At 44.0% G+C, this 13770-nt stretch overlaps 1 protein-coding gene across 3 annotated transcripts in view; it reads right to left on the bottom strand.

Annotated features, from left to right (window-relative positions):
* Nucleotides 1–13770, bottom strand: part of CDK14 (cyclin dependent kinase 14) — a 387005-nt gene that overhangs the window by 113614 nt on the left and 259621 nt on the right. For all 3 annotated transcript variants that reach the window (XM_018554836.1, XM_018554835.1, XM_018554837.1), the window contains one exon: nucleotides 1301–1349. In XM_018554836.1, the coding sequence (XP_018410338.1) occupies nucleotides 1301–1349 (49 nt within the window). The remainder of the gene's footprint in view (nucleotides 1–1300; nucleotides 1350–13770) is intronic.

Raw genomic sequence — 13770 nt, 5'->3', positions numbered from 1 at the left:
GGGGGGAGGGGGGGGGCAGCTCTAGAAGCCAATCAGGCATTGCTGCATGCATATGTATTGATGGGGACATGCTAACAGGAGGAGACAGCAGAATGAACAGAATGAAGTCTCATCAGCATCCTGCTGCTCATTAGAGCAATTTGGTATGCCATATGTTTTACAGTCCCTTTCCAGCCACATGGATCGCGGTTTACACTGTCATTGAGCACAACCTGTGCCATCCAAAATGCCCTTATATGGATGTCATGAGAACAGGAAGTGAGGGAAAATCTCTCCAGCAGAGAAACAGCAGCTTCTGCATGTTTTCATGCGCTTCCAGAGCATAATGATGATGTCACTGCTACATTTAAATAATAATATCTGCATTTGTAAAGGAATTTGATGCACACAAAGTGGATTTATATCATTTGTGGCCATTAAGGAATATATTTGAGTGAAAGCATGTGTGCCCAGGGTTCACTTTTAAGCAAAGGTACTATTTATTTTCCAAGACCCCGTTCCCATTGCTACGCTGCATTAAAGCTGAAAATTGTATTAACCCTTGCAGTGGGGCTACCCAAATGCTCGTTTTTGCCCAGGGTAATACTCATCCTCCAAGCTGACTTTTAGACTGGTCCCTGGAGCCTCTCTCTTCCTTTGCTGCAGCGGTCTAAGGATCCTCGAGTCATCACATATAGGACGTGAGGATCCTGAGCGACATACATTCGCTGCAGTGGAAAAGGAGACAGGCTGGGGGGAACGCTGTCACAGGCAGCGGGCTCGGAGGATCGGGTGAGTATAACTTTGTTATTTTTTTACCCTAGACAGAAACTAGCACTTAACCGTTGCAGTGCTGGGGTAGTCCCATTGCAAGGGTTAACAAAACTGGAGTTGTTCTTTAGGCCTTATGGCAGACCATTCATTTGAGAGCGACCAAAAAAGGTGCATGCAGCATTTGCCACAGTGCAGAATGAACGGCACGCATCACTCCAACACGTATATCGCGTATTACCATGTGCTGCGCTAATCTGCACATTCCTTTCAATAGTATGAATGGGGCTTCACATAAGAGTACTTCCATTTCCCTTTATTACATGCTCTCGGTGCCAGCAGGGGTTTAATATTTTATTGAACTCATCAGATATAATTACATCTAGATAAAGACAGGAAACAATAATTTTGTACAAGAATAGTTCAAGCAAATGATGGAAATCATCAATAGAACATTATGAAGCACAAAGCAGACATCCAAAAACTGATTAGGAAGAAACCTCAGCCCTTTTTTTTTGTTATAAAAGAAGAATGGAGAAGTTTCACTTACTTATTAAAAGCTTGCCGGAGATTCTTAGGGCCGTACTGTGTAAACCTTTCTGTAAGATACAAACAGAACATGATCCAATTTATTTTCCATCATAGCAGGATATGTATTTAAAGGAACATGCTATGAAATCAGTTAATGTGAAACCTCCTGGTGCCATGTAGGTTAAAAGCATATACCACTTTAATCCCCCCCCCCACCCACGCTTTCAGTTTGGGTTACCTGTCAGTTGCAAATATGAAAAATCAGGTATGAAAGTGCATGTGTAGTAGTTTACCTCTTAAAGCTGAACTCTGGGATAAGCAAATAATGTCTAAATACAAGAGTCATGTGTATTCTTCCTTGAATCTTGGTGAGCTTTGTATAAATTTGCAGTAATCCAGTGTGACACTTGGAACTTCCTGTAAAAAAAAAGACTAGTCACTGCTGTTCTCTCTCCTTGTGCTGGGTGACTGGTCTTGTATCCACCCCCCTCCTGTAGTAGGTGTGGCTTGCTGGGTACCTCCCACAGCTCTTATCTCTGCACCGGCTGTCACCACCACCTTTACAAGCTAATATCTAGGTTTGTAAAGGCATTTGGTGCACACAAAGTGGATTCATATCCTTTGTGGTTCTGGAGGAACATATTTAGATGCAAGTTTTTGTGCCCAGAGTTCAGCTTTGACCAGAGTAGACAAAAGCAAGGTCAGAACCTGCCTATGCTGCGTGACAAGAATGTCTAAATTAAAAAAAAATAATGTTATGACCCCCTAAGACAGTTCACAATTCTGTATCAGTGAAGGGAGCTGTTTGCCTTTCCCTTTAAAAGTGAACGGAACCCCTTTCTTAAAGCGGAAGTAAACTGCTTTGATTTTGTTTTTGCCCTAATATGTGCGTATGCACAGTATATTTGCACATTAGGGCACACTTACCTTACAAGTGTGCCCTCCTCCAGGGCTGTCAGATCGATCTTCAGACCTCTGCGCTGCCACCTGCCACCACCGCCAACAACACTCCCAGGTTCTTGGAATTTCTCTTTGGCCATTGGATGGTCACCGATGATGTAACTCCTGCACATGTGCACAAAAGTTACATCCTCCCCGGCACCCGGTTCATTCACGGCCTCTGTGGGTGCCGTGCATGGGCTGAGTGTGTTTAGTGCACAGCACATGAGCCATGTAGTGTACAAAAAGATAAAAATTCACTGGGGGACAGACAATGGCGTCCCAAGGGGGGTGCGGCCCTCACCGGGTAACACCATCAGAGGGGGTGACACCAAAATGACTGTCATTTTTGTTGTCACCACCTAAATCGGGCACTTGATCATGGACTGAGAGCCCACAGTGACAAAAAAAAAGAGAGCCTGGTGGCATACCATATCCCGCTAGGTCAATATCCTCTCCTCTCTTTGCTGGCGTCCATCATCAAGATGGCCGCCGGTTGTGAAGTACATCACCATGCTTTTGTGAAGACCTCACACCATAGGCGTCATAACGAGTGACACCCGCCCTGGTGCTGCCAATAGGGAGAGAGGAAGAATTTTTTTTGCCAGAACAGACTCTGCACGTCTCATATGGCAAACATTCCAACCTTCCAGACATTTTTTAACTTTACTTCCTCTTTAAGAGAAACGCCATCGCCAGCTATGAAAAGCAGATTTAGTCACTGAGCTGCCATTCCACTGCCACTGATGGGGTCAAGAAGGATATTGGTTCTCAGGGTAAACTGTCCAACTGCCTTCCTCTGGATCAACGTTATTAGAAGAGGTTAAAATTTATGGCTTCCTTAGTACGATACAACTCATTATATCCAGACACTGATGGGTTTTACATATATTAAAATCCTGGAAGCCAGGTATAATAGGCTCAATATGGAGATTTTCAATATCAGCTCACATATAGGACTAAATTACATCTTATCCAAACATCATTATCTGCTAATAAATAGGCGATATCTGACAGCCTTGTGTCAAGGACAGGTTCAAACAGAAGAGAATTTCAGCTCAAATCACAAGTGAGCTTATTAGCGGAATGCTGAAGATGCCGCAGCTCTGCTGTGAGAATTGAAAAATAACCGCTTGCATTTTAAGTAACACTGAATAAGAGGACGGGGATTTTTTTTTTCTCCTTTCCTCAGCCCTGAGCCAGATGTGTACTCAAACGGCTCCACCGGGCAATGGAAGGTGGGCAATGAGAGCCACCTAGTTAAAAAATGTGTACTGCAAACTCATTTTTATAAACTGCACTCCATTAAAGCTGAAATTCTTTTTCTGTGAAAAAAAAATACTAATTGATTTACCGTGTTTCCCCGAAAATATTTTGTCTTATATTTTTTGGGGCTCAAAAAAAACACAATGTCTTATTTTCGGGTAGGTCTTTTTTTTTTAATGTACAACAATCCAAAGTTAACGCCAAATCCAAAATTAAATAATACAAAATGGCAAAGTTAAGAATAGAGTGATCAGGGCAATCAGGGGTGCCATACTTTCAATTTGGTAACCAAACGCTGGCCAGAATGAGCGAAACGCACTTTCACTATCGATTCCTCACAGGCGGAGTGCATTTGGTATCACTCTGCCAGTGACAGGAGCCAGCGCTATAGAAGAAGCATCGCCTTATGCGGCACTGCTCCCTCCGCTGCCGCCTCGCTTCCTCTAGCGCTGGCTTCATTGGCACGGCTGATTCTCTCCCGCGGCTCATCAAGTTCCCCCTTATGCCACCACCGGCCCAGGCAATGGTCACAACTAGGTCTTATTTTCAGGGTAGGTCTTATATTTTAGCAATTCCCAAAAATATGGCAGACTGTTTATTATTTACAGGTATTTATATAGTGCCGATGCAGCGCTTTACATAGTGCATCAGTCTCTGCCTTCAGGGAACTTACAAAAGTCCTTATTGTACACACATACAGGGCCAATTTAGACAGAAGCCAGTTAACCTTCCAGCAAGTCTTTGGAGGGTGGGGGAAAATTGGAGTACCCGGAGGAAACCCACTTAAGCAAAGGAAGACCATGCAAACTCCTTGCAGATAGTGTCATGACCAGGATTCAAACCGGGGACCCCCAATGCTGCAAGGCAGAAGGGCTGGCTAACCAGTAAGCCACTTTACTACTCTGCTTAAAGTGACACTAAACTCAGGCGTTAAACCTTAAAAATGCCTCCAAGTACCTCAAATATTATCAACAATGTATCTTATTTGCGTATCACTCGGCTGTAGATCCTCCAATCATCTCTGAATTGGTGCTGACACTGTCCTTCCTTCTGGAGGGTGGCTACTGGTGCAGAGATCCTTCTGTGGGTTGTAAAGTAGTCACCGCTACAAGCTCTACATATTGAAGTATTTACATATTCTGAACAACAGTAAAAAACATGAAACCCTCATTCCTTTCTGTAGCTATGTACGAATATACAGGCACCAGCTATGACCTATGAAATTTTGCTGTGTGCTATCAGACATCTGACATACATTTTACCCTGTTGCTGCCAATTACAAATCCAGCCTTAAAGAAGATCTTTATACGAAATCACATAGATAGGGATGCACTGATACCGATACTAGTATCGGTGGTGATACCAAGTATTGGGGCGAGTACTCGTACTCGCCCAAATGCTAGGATACCTTCCCCGATACCAGAACTCCCGGTCACAGGGAGATTTCCTCTGACTGGCAGTGCCACGAGGGAACATGGAGCTGGCTTCCCGGCCAATCAGGGAATAATGAGTCGCCAACCGGCTTCCTGTTTGGCTGGGAAGCTGGCTCCAAGCTGTATGGCCAGCTCGATGCTGATTGCCAGCTGATTCACAGCCAATCAGTATCGATCCAGCCAAAGAATATGGGGCCGGCTTCCCGGCCAATCAGGAAGCTGGGCGGTGGGTAATGACCCGCTGCCTGGCTTACTGAGTGGCGGGGAAGCCAGCACCATGCCTATTGGCTGGGAAGCCGGCTTCCCGGCCAATCAGCATCAGGCCGGTCAAACAGCATGGAGCCGGCTTTCAGGGCAATCAAGAAGCCAGGCAGGGGTAATGACATGCTAGCGCAAGTACCGGTATCGGTACTTAGTATCGGTGAGTCCCGAAATATAAATATGAGTACGCAATACTGCAAAAAATGGTATCGATGCATCCCTACATATAGAGATCCATTTGGTTGTAGTATCTCCATTATTATCCTGTTCTAAGCCCTGATGATGGGGAGGGGGGGAGAAAGTTTTTGTCCCTGAAAGTGTTGGCTGTTCGATCAAGTTGTAACAATTATAGGCACTTTTGGACTTTTTAACCTTTTGGCTTCGTGCCCTTTGTTTCTAAAAATGTTACCTGGTGACAGGTTCATGTTACAAATAACAGCAAACTTTTACTTATTTTTTACATGATCATCCCACTTTAAATTGGTCAGTTTCTAGGGGGGCCTGTTTTGTAGATGGGCAGTCTCTCAGTGTAGACACTATAACTGATAAGTCTGTCTCTGGAATTACTCATACGCTAGGCCCTTGGTTTTCAACTGGTGGGTCATGACCCAAAAGTGGGTTGCAACCCCGTGTTCTGTGGGTCACCGCATGACTTCCACTTTTCTAGGTGAGGGGCTCATCAGCCTCCCCCAAGCGTAGCACTGTCAGTTCTTATGCCAAGCAGCCATTAAAAATATGCTGCCCGGTGCTGAGTGCTGACTTGAGGTGGGGTGAAGGTATGTCCTCGAGGGAGCTCCATCCATACGTACATTCTGACAGCTCCCTTGCGTGTCCTGTCGAGGTGCCTGGACCGGATTGACTTCACATTCTGGCTCCCGGGACCTCTACAGGGTGCACAAGGCAGCTGTACAAGCACCACATTGGAACGCCCGGTACCCTAATGCTGTGCGTTCCATTGCAGTGCGACTTGGGTTGCGAGTTAATGACCAAGGATAAATGTGGGCCCTGAGATTACACAGGTTGAGAACCACTGCCCTAGACAATCTGTTTGTAGCTGGGTAGTCTCTGGGTGGCCTCAGCATAGTCTCTCGCCTTCTCTGTAACAGAGATATCTCAGGGCATTCTCTCTTTCAGTGTAACGGACCAATCTCTCGGGAATCCTTTGTAACCGAGCATTAGCAGGGTAGTCACTCTCACTCTCTCTCTGTAACTAATCAGTCTCTAAGTACTTCTCGGTAATTAAACAGTCTCAAGGTATTTCTCTGTAACCAAGCAGTCTCAGGGTGGTGCCTCACTTTCTGTAACTGGTCAGTCTCAAGCTACTCCTCTGTAACTGAGCAGTCTCAGGGTGGTCCCTCTCTTTCTGTAACTGGTTAGTGCCTAGGTATTCCATTTTTATAAGTAAACACCCTCATGGTACTTTCTTTCTCTCTGTAACTAGTCAGTCTCTAGGGAATCATTATTTGTGACTGAGCAGTCTCAGGGTAGCCTGTCTCTCTCTATATATAACTGATCAGTCTCGAAGTACTTCTCTGTAATCGAACAGTCTCAATGAGGTCATTCTCTGTATGTAACTGGTCAGTCTCTAGGTACTCTTCTGTAACTGAGCAGTCTCTGGGTGGACGCTCTCTTTCTGTAACTGGTCAGTGTCTAGGTACTCCTTTGTAATAAACCAGTCTCAAGGCGGTCCCTCTCTTTTTGTAACTTGTCATTCTCTAGGTATTCTTCTGTAACAGAGCAGTCTCAGGGAGGTCCCTCTTTTTCTGTAATTGGACAGTCTCTAGGTACCCCCCTGTAATTGAACAGTCTCTGGGTGGTCCCTTTATTTCTGTAATTGGTCAGTGTCTAGGTACTCCACTATAACTGGGCAGTCTCAGGGTGGTCCCTCTCCTTCTGTAACTGATTAGTGCCTAGGTAATGCATTTTTGTAACTAAACAGCCTCATGGTACTCTCTTTCTCTCTGTAACTGGTCAGTCTCTACAAAAATATGGTCTGTAGCGGAGCAGTCTTGGGGTAGTCTCTTTTACTTGTAACTGCTCATCTCTAGTCAAGTATTTTCTGTAGCTGAATAGTCTGTCGCTCTTTCTCTCTATGTAGCTGGTCAGTCTCTAGGCAATCCTCTGTAACAGAGCAGTCTCAGTGCAACCAGCCTTTGTCTGTGCTACCTGAGGTATACTACCTGCATGTCTACTTACCGCAGTAGTCCTGTTGCTGTGGGAAATGGGCTACTAGAGGGATTTCTGTGTTTGTAGTTCATAGTTATTTTGAATGTGTGGTCTGCAGTGTTGCCAGTTGGCAATTCTGTTGGCACATGTGTATCACACAAAACAAGGAGCAGGATTGTCTTCCCTCTTACATTGCCTGCGGCACTTGTGGGGTTCCACACTGCATCACATGAGGAGGGCTCATATCATGAGGAGTGCTGACACCAAGTCCGGACTAGACAACACTAACAGACATTATTAAGGATTACCCTGGAGTCAGGAAACATGATTTCTATAAATATACTGTAGCTTCCTGTAGCAACATCAATTTAGCAAGGACTGAGATGTACACATGTGCCATGAAAACTGACACCCAACTGGAAATCTGCCCTAAAGCAATCAAAACAAAGAACACAAATGTAATACATTGCAGCTTACCAATCCTTGGATGTGTCGACTGCATTAGTGTGCTTTTATTTCCTTTATTTGACATGTATCACACTCCCTGTCTGAGGTCACCCTAGACTGCTTGCTTCTGATTTGGACTACGAACACCTCTCCCTTTCTTATCTCTATAACATGGTAAAAGGATATTCTGTAGTTCTCAGATGAGAACTGATATGAACTGATTACATTGTTTGAGATTGAAGTATTTCTCTTTCTGTAGAGAATCTTGCTACTGTTTGTGTTCTGTATTCTTGATCTGTAAAGCCTATGAACCCTTTGGAAGTATTTTAACTAAAATCATGCAGCCAGGGCTGGATTTTACACTAGGGCTCAGAGTGTGGCCTAGGGTGCCAGCACCTCAACGGGCCCACTATGAAATCTGGCTGCCCATTGTCATGTCATTGCCAGCTCGTTTCTACATGTGGATTTGAGCATTATTGACAGGCTTCCCGCCTTAATAATGTCCAAATTACACATCTAGAGCAGCAGTTACAAAGACATCTTTTACTTCCAGAGTACCACTCCCAATGTACAATGAGATTTATTGCTTGCCATGCCAATGGAGTGCGGGGCAGAGCATCAGCCCTGTGCCGACCTCAATACACAGTGACATTCATACTTACATGCAAACTTCATACAGTATATATATATATTGAACCATGATTTCTGCTAAAGTGTAACCCACAGACAAATTTATTTGTAAGCAAGGAAGCATTGGCCCTTCTGTCAGGTTAGTATTGCCATAGGATAGGCAACAGAAGTGCCACTACACATATAACGGTCCAAAATTATCATTTATTTAGGATGACCAAGGAAAGGTCAACACTCTACAGGGGTTGGGATAGTTCTGCTTCCTCGGGGGTAAACAAGATCAAAAGTCTGAAATCTGGCACAGAAAATGTAATGCTGATAGTTCCGTTGGGGGCCTTGTGTCTCACTTCCGTTCTGCAGACTTTTCATCCTTTTGAGCCCTGAGGAAGGAGGATTTTCATACCCACCAAAATGCGTTGACCTTTCCCTAATGAACTTCATTGAATTATCATTCTGGGCTTTTATACACGTGTGACGCTTCTATGCCTTATGCTACTGTATGTTAATGTATTCCTGAGGACTATACATGGAAGTCCAAAGACAAAAAGAGCTGCCAGTTAACTCCAATACAAAAACTTATTACCAATAAATACACATTGAGCAATCCAGTGCTCCTCAATACCTGTAAATAAAACAAAGTCATATATAATAATATACTATTAAAATACAAGAATGGTTGAAGTCAAAATTGCTGTCGGGGTTTGCAATTGGGAGATTTTCACCTAGTGCTCGGGACACCTTGCTGTTATGGCAGGAAATTAGATTTCCAACAGGGACACTGACAACAATAAAAACCCAACTGATGATCTAACCCTTCCCTGCTCTACTAAAAAAAAAACAAAAAACATTTACCTTGGTCCCATTTTAAACAACTGACATCACAAAAATCAAGCTGTCTATAAAAGGAATGCTTCTCTGTTGCAGCTCCTGCCCACTAGTATGCAGGACAAAATGTAAAAGGTCTACATGCATTCGTTCCAGTGTCTGCTACACACCATTGCTCCAGACCTCCTTCCTTGTGATGACAACCATAGACCATGCCTGAGCAGCCTGGAGTCTCCATCAGGGGCACCTGTGACAGGCTGACTAGGCCCTAGGAGACAGCTGGTACCCCATAACAGGAATTGCCTGAACAGGGTCCTTGATGGTAGGATCACCAGATACTTCCTGTCTACATGCACTCGATCCAGAGTTGTCCGTACACCCAACTCCAGACCGTAGCTCATGCCTGAGCAATGAATTTTGGCATGGCAGCTTGTAGTCTCCATTAGCGGCGCATGTGACAGGGGGACTACTCTCCAGGTATTATTATCGTAAAAGCTGTGGATTTTAAAAAGATTGAGAACCACTTTTGGAATGACATTAACATGTTAAAGCTCATATGAGATTTTAGTGACTGGGGTGAGATCAACTTTTAGGCATAGACAGGGCCTGATTTTCCACAAGGCCAACCGAGGTGTGGCCTCGGGGGAACAGCAGGGAGTAGAGGAGCAGCACAGGGGTGCCGACGGCTAGGACATGCAGTTCCGGGCGCCAACCGGTAGTTGTTTTCTACATTTAGCCCTGCTTTGGGCAAGCAGAGCTAAAGTTACAGCGGGGAAAGGCGCCGCTTGTTTTGTACAAGTGATCTCGGCGATGTTGCAGAGTTCACTTGTATGCAGCCTGCATACGAGGGGGGGGGCATTGAGGAACCTGGCATTGGGGCAGCAGAGAGAGTAAATCCGGCACTGGGTATAGAGAGGTTCAAATGAGGAGTGAAGAATTCTCTGGGTAAAGCATTAAGTGCCTCTAACTGTGATTTGTAGTGTTCAAAAAATGAATATAGGTTGCAGATGAAGAAATGGGGCATTTTGTAAAGAATAAGCAACCAATAGTATTCTGGCTCTTGCCAGGCATTCGGAGAGCTTTGGTACGTGTTATCACTCGTAGATCTTCATTACCTCCCATGAAATATCCAGATTAGCTTCAGCAGACGTGTTGTTATGCTGCCCACAGTGCCCAGTAGAGAATAAAATCGGCTCGTTCCCTGCCAACATCCCAGCGTATTGCTCTGTTCCTTTCAGATTCAATCTCTTACATAATTCAGTGAACGGGGGGCCACATACAGACCCAGTTTGTTTTCGCGGTGGATGGAGCTGGACCATCCAGACCTACCTTTGTCTGAGCAGACTCAAAAGTGAATTCAGCTTGTTTCATACTGCGTGCCCCTCGTATTTTATGTCCATTCCCTGGCTTCCTTTTGGCAAGGATATCGAGGATGCAATTTCCTTGGTTTGCTTTTCTTTTTTGCCTCATATTGCCCCAGGGGATCCTTTGCGCACAACAAGCAGCTTCCTAGCCGCAGTCCCGGCTCCTGCCCACACTCCTTAAATACTTTTCAACCGCGCAGGGCAGAACATACAGAATTGCATTTGCTTCTTGAGGATGCCAATTACGTAGAAGTGTGAAATCACAGCGAGAAAATAAAAAGCTGAGTCTACAGATTAGTCGCCTCTGTGTAGGTTTTGGCTGGTCTGGCTGGTAAACCGAACTGTATTAATAAACAGGCACGGGACGTAGGCGATGATCCTGAAAGGAACCTATAGTTTTATTAACAGATAATTGTACTGATAAAAGTTATTTGAAGCCAATTTTTTTTTATAGTTTTGGATAAAGTGGGTAGAGCTTCTGTTGGGTTTTTATTGCTGTCTGGGTCCCTAGTAGGGAGGTTCACCCTCTCTCTGCCTTAGTGACTATTGTCACGGAGCAAGAAAGTGATAGGAAATCTAATATTTTACAACTGCCACCAGAATAGAGGTGAAAGGAAATCTTCCAATAGGAACAGCTAATCTGGCGACAACTATCTAAAGTTAATGATACACTGTTGGAATTTCCATAGTTTCACAAGAATCGCCTAAAATTTTAACAGTAAGTACCTCTGCTTGTCTGCAATCTGCATTGTAACTACAAACAATGAGTAATAATAAAGGCATTGCCTCCATAATTCAAAGCCTTCTGCACTGCTAGCATCCATATATCATGATCTCCTTGTTGCACTGCACTCATGTAATCACATGAGACCACAAGCTGCTGAAAGAAGGTAGCTCCTGCAGTTTAGGTAATCTCTCCATTGAATGTGGTTCCAAACAACCTGTTGTGAACCTTTGCTATAGCTGTCTGTCTCTAGTAGTCTGTGATCTCTCCATTTATTAAGGCAGCCATATGTAATCTGTACTAGTGTTACATTCTAACAATTTACAGAGTTCAGGAAATTGTTTATTAACAAAATTTAAGGTGACACTAAACTCAGGAGTTAAGCCCTAAAATACATTCAAATACCTAAACTATTAACAACAATGTATCTTATTTGTGTATCACTCGGCTGTAGATCCTCCAATCATCCCTGAATTGGTGCTGACACTGTTCTGGAGGAGGGCTACTTTTGTTCCCCATGGTCCCTGTGTGTGTTGTATATAAGCCACCGCTCCAAGCTCACTCCTGTGATGGATTATAGCTTCACTACAAATTAGCTAACAATGTGAGATTTAGGGCTGCAACAACTAATCGACATAATCGATTATAATCGATTATTGAAAAAGTTGTCAACTTTTTCAATATGCACGTCTTTCACAGTATTTAACCGTACAAACTTGCATTGAAAATTCCTGTTTATTCCTCAGAGAGAAAAATACTACAGGCTTTAAATAGACTTTAAGTTTCGTTTTTCAAAATGGCAGCCCTCGGCGCACGGAACACTTTGAAAGTGCACTTTTTTTCTTTTTCCAGTGCTGCAAAGTTCAGAAAGCTTAAACGGTTCTATTTGAATGTGTGAGTCGTATTGCGGGGATTTAAATATATTCATTACTGGGAATCTGAAGATTTCCTACTCTCAGTGTGAAGTCATTAGATCTGAAATTTGAAGTGTCACGGATGTCACAGAGGAAGGCCATTGGCTTTGCTTTCCGAAATGTTTTTTTTTTTCAAAGTTCTGAAGGCATCGCCAGGAACACATTCGGTACACGCAAAGGGGATTTAACATTCTGGAATAATTCACATGCAAAGGATGGCGGCTTCCAAGTCAGATTTTCAAATGTACCCCCTGGACAAATACGGATATGAGGAGGAAAAGTGTGTTTTTATTTAATTTTTGTATAAACTACCCCGGACCCTCAGCCTTGCAGTCTACTGACTCTATAAGACAGAAATGTTCAAGAGTGAGTACATACTGGTGAGGCCCTTTACTCATTTGGTAATACAGCAAACATGCCCTTGACCTGGTGCAATAAATTCATTCAGTTGCATCCAGGACATGCCCCGCCCCCAGAGGAGCCAGCAGCAAGTTTTAGCTTACCACTGTTATGCTGCACAGATATTTCAACATTATTAGGTTTTCCTTGTTACATATCTATAGTTTATGCTCGAAACATAAGGCTTAGGTCACGTTGATTACTCCGTCATCTCACTAGCCACAGAATTGCTAATGCTACAAACAACAATCTCTCTCTTCATGCCTGTAGGCTCTGAAGAAGTGGGTGGGCTGTGCCTCATGTGGGCCGCCATTCTTTCTCATCAAAAGGTAGGTGTGAGTCGTGGGACATACATTTTCAACCAAATCACTATAAAGCCTGTTGGCTTCAACTCGGTTGCTCAACAGAAAAATGGGGGCCTCCCTAATGAAAGGGGGTCACCAGAATAAAAAAAATCCAAGTGTAGTTAGGTGAAACGAGAGCGCCGAATCAGGTGATGGGAATCCAAAGGCTTTATTAAACAGCTGATAACAACCAGAATGTAAATAAAGCCAATGCATTTTTGGGGCAAAAAAAAACCCCAACCCCCTTTATCAGGGCTTAAAGAAGGCAAGACTATGGAAGGACCAGGACAGTTGGAAGCGGAATTGTGCTGAAACAGACTGGAAAACTATTTAGTATTGCATTGCAGTGGTGCAGTGGTTAGCACTTCTGCCCTGTAGCACTGGGGGGGTTCCTGGTTCAAATCTTGGTCAGGACACTATCTGCAAGGAGTGCTTGCGTGGGTCTCCTTCAGGTACTCGAGTTTCCTCCCACACTCCAAAGACATTCTGGATTAATTGGCTCCTGTCTAAAATGGCCCTGTCTGTGTGCATGTGAGATAGGGACTTTAGATTGTAAGCTCCTTGAGGGCGGAGACTGATGTGAATGTGCACTGTGTAAATTGTTGGCGGTATATAAATACCTGTAGTAAATAAGCGTCAAGGTGATCGTAGCATTCTTTAAGAGCCAGTCTGTGTCAGACCCACACACTTTTCTACAGGATAAGCAGCTCTATAGGCTCTCTGCTCTGGGTCTAGGTAGCAAAGCCTACCACTGCAACTCCAGTAGGAAAGAGATAC

The sequence above is a fragment of the Nanorana parkeri genome, unplaced genomic scaffold, assembly GCF_000935625.1.
Source record: "Nanorana parkeri isolate BGI_ZX_2015 unplaced genomic scaffold, ASM93562v1 scaffold174, whole genome shotgun sequence".
In the NCBI taxonomy this organism is placed as follows: Eukaryota; Metazoa; Chordata; class Amphibia; order Anura; family Dicroglossidae; genus Nanorana; species Nanorana parkeri.
The sequence above is the reverse complement of the archived record's forward strand: the minus strand, read 5'-3'. Positions and strand labels throughout refer to the sequence as shown.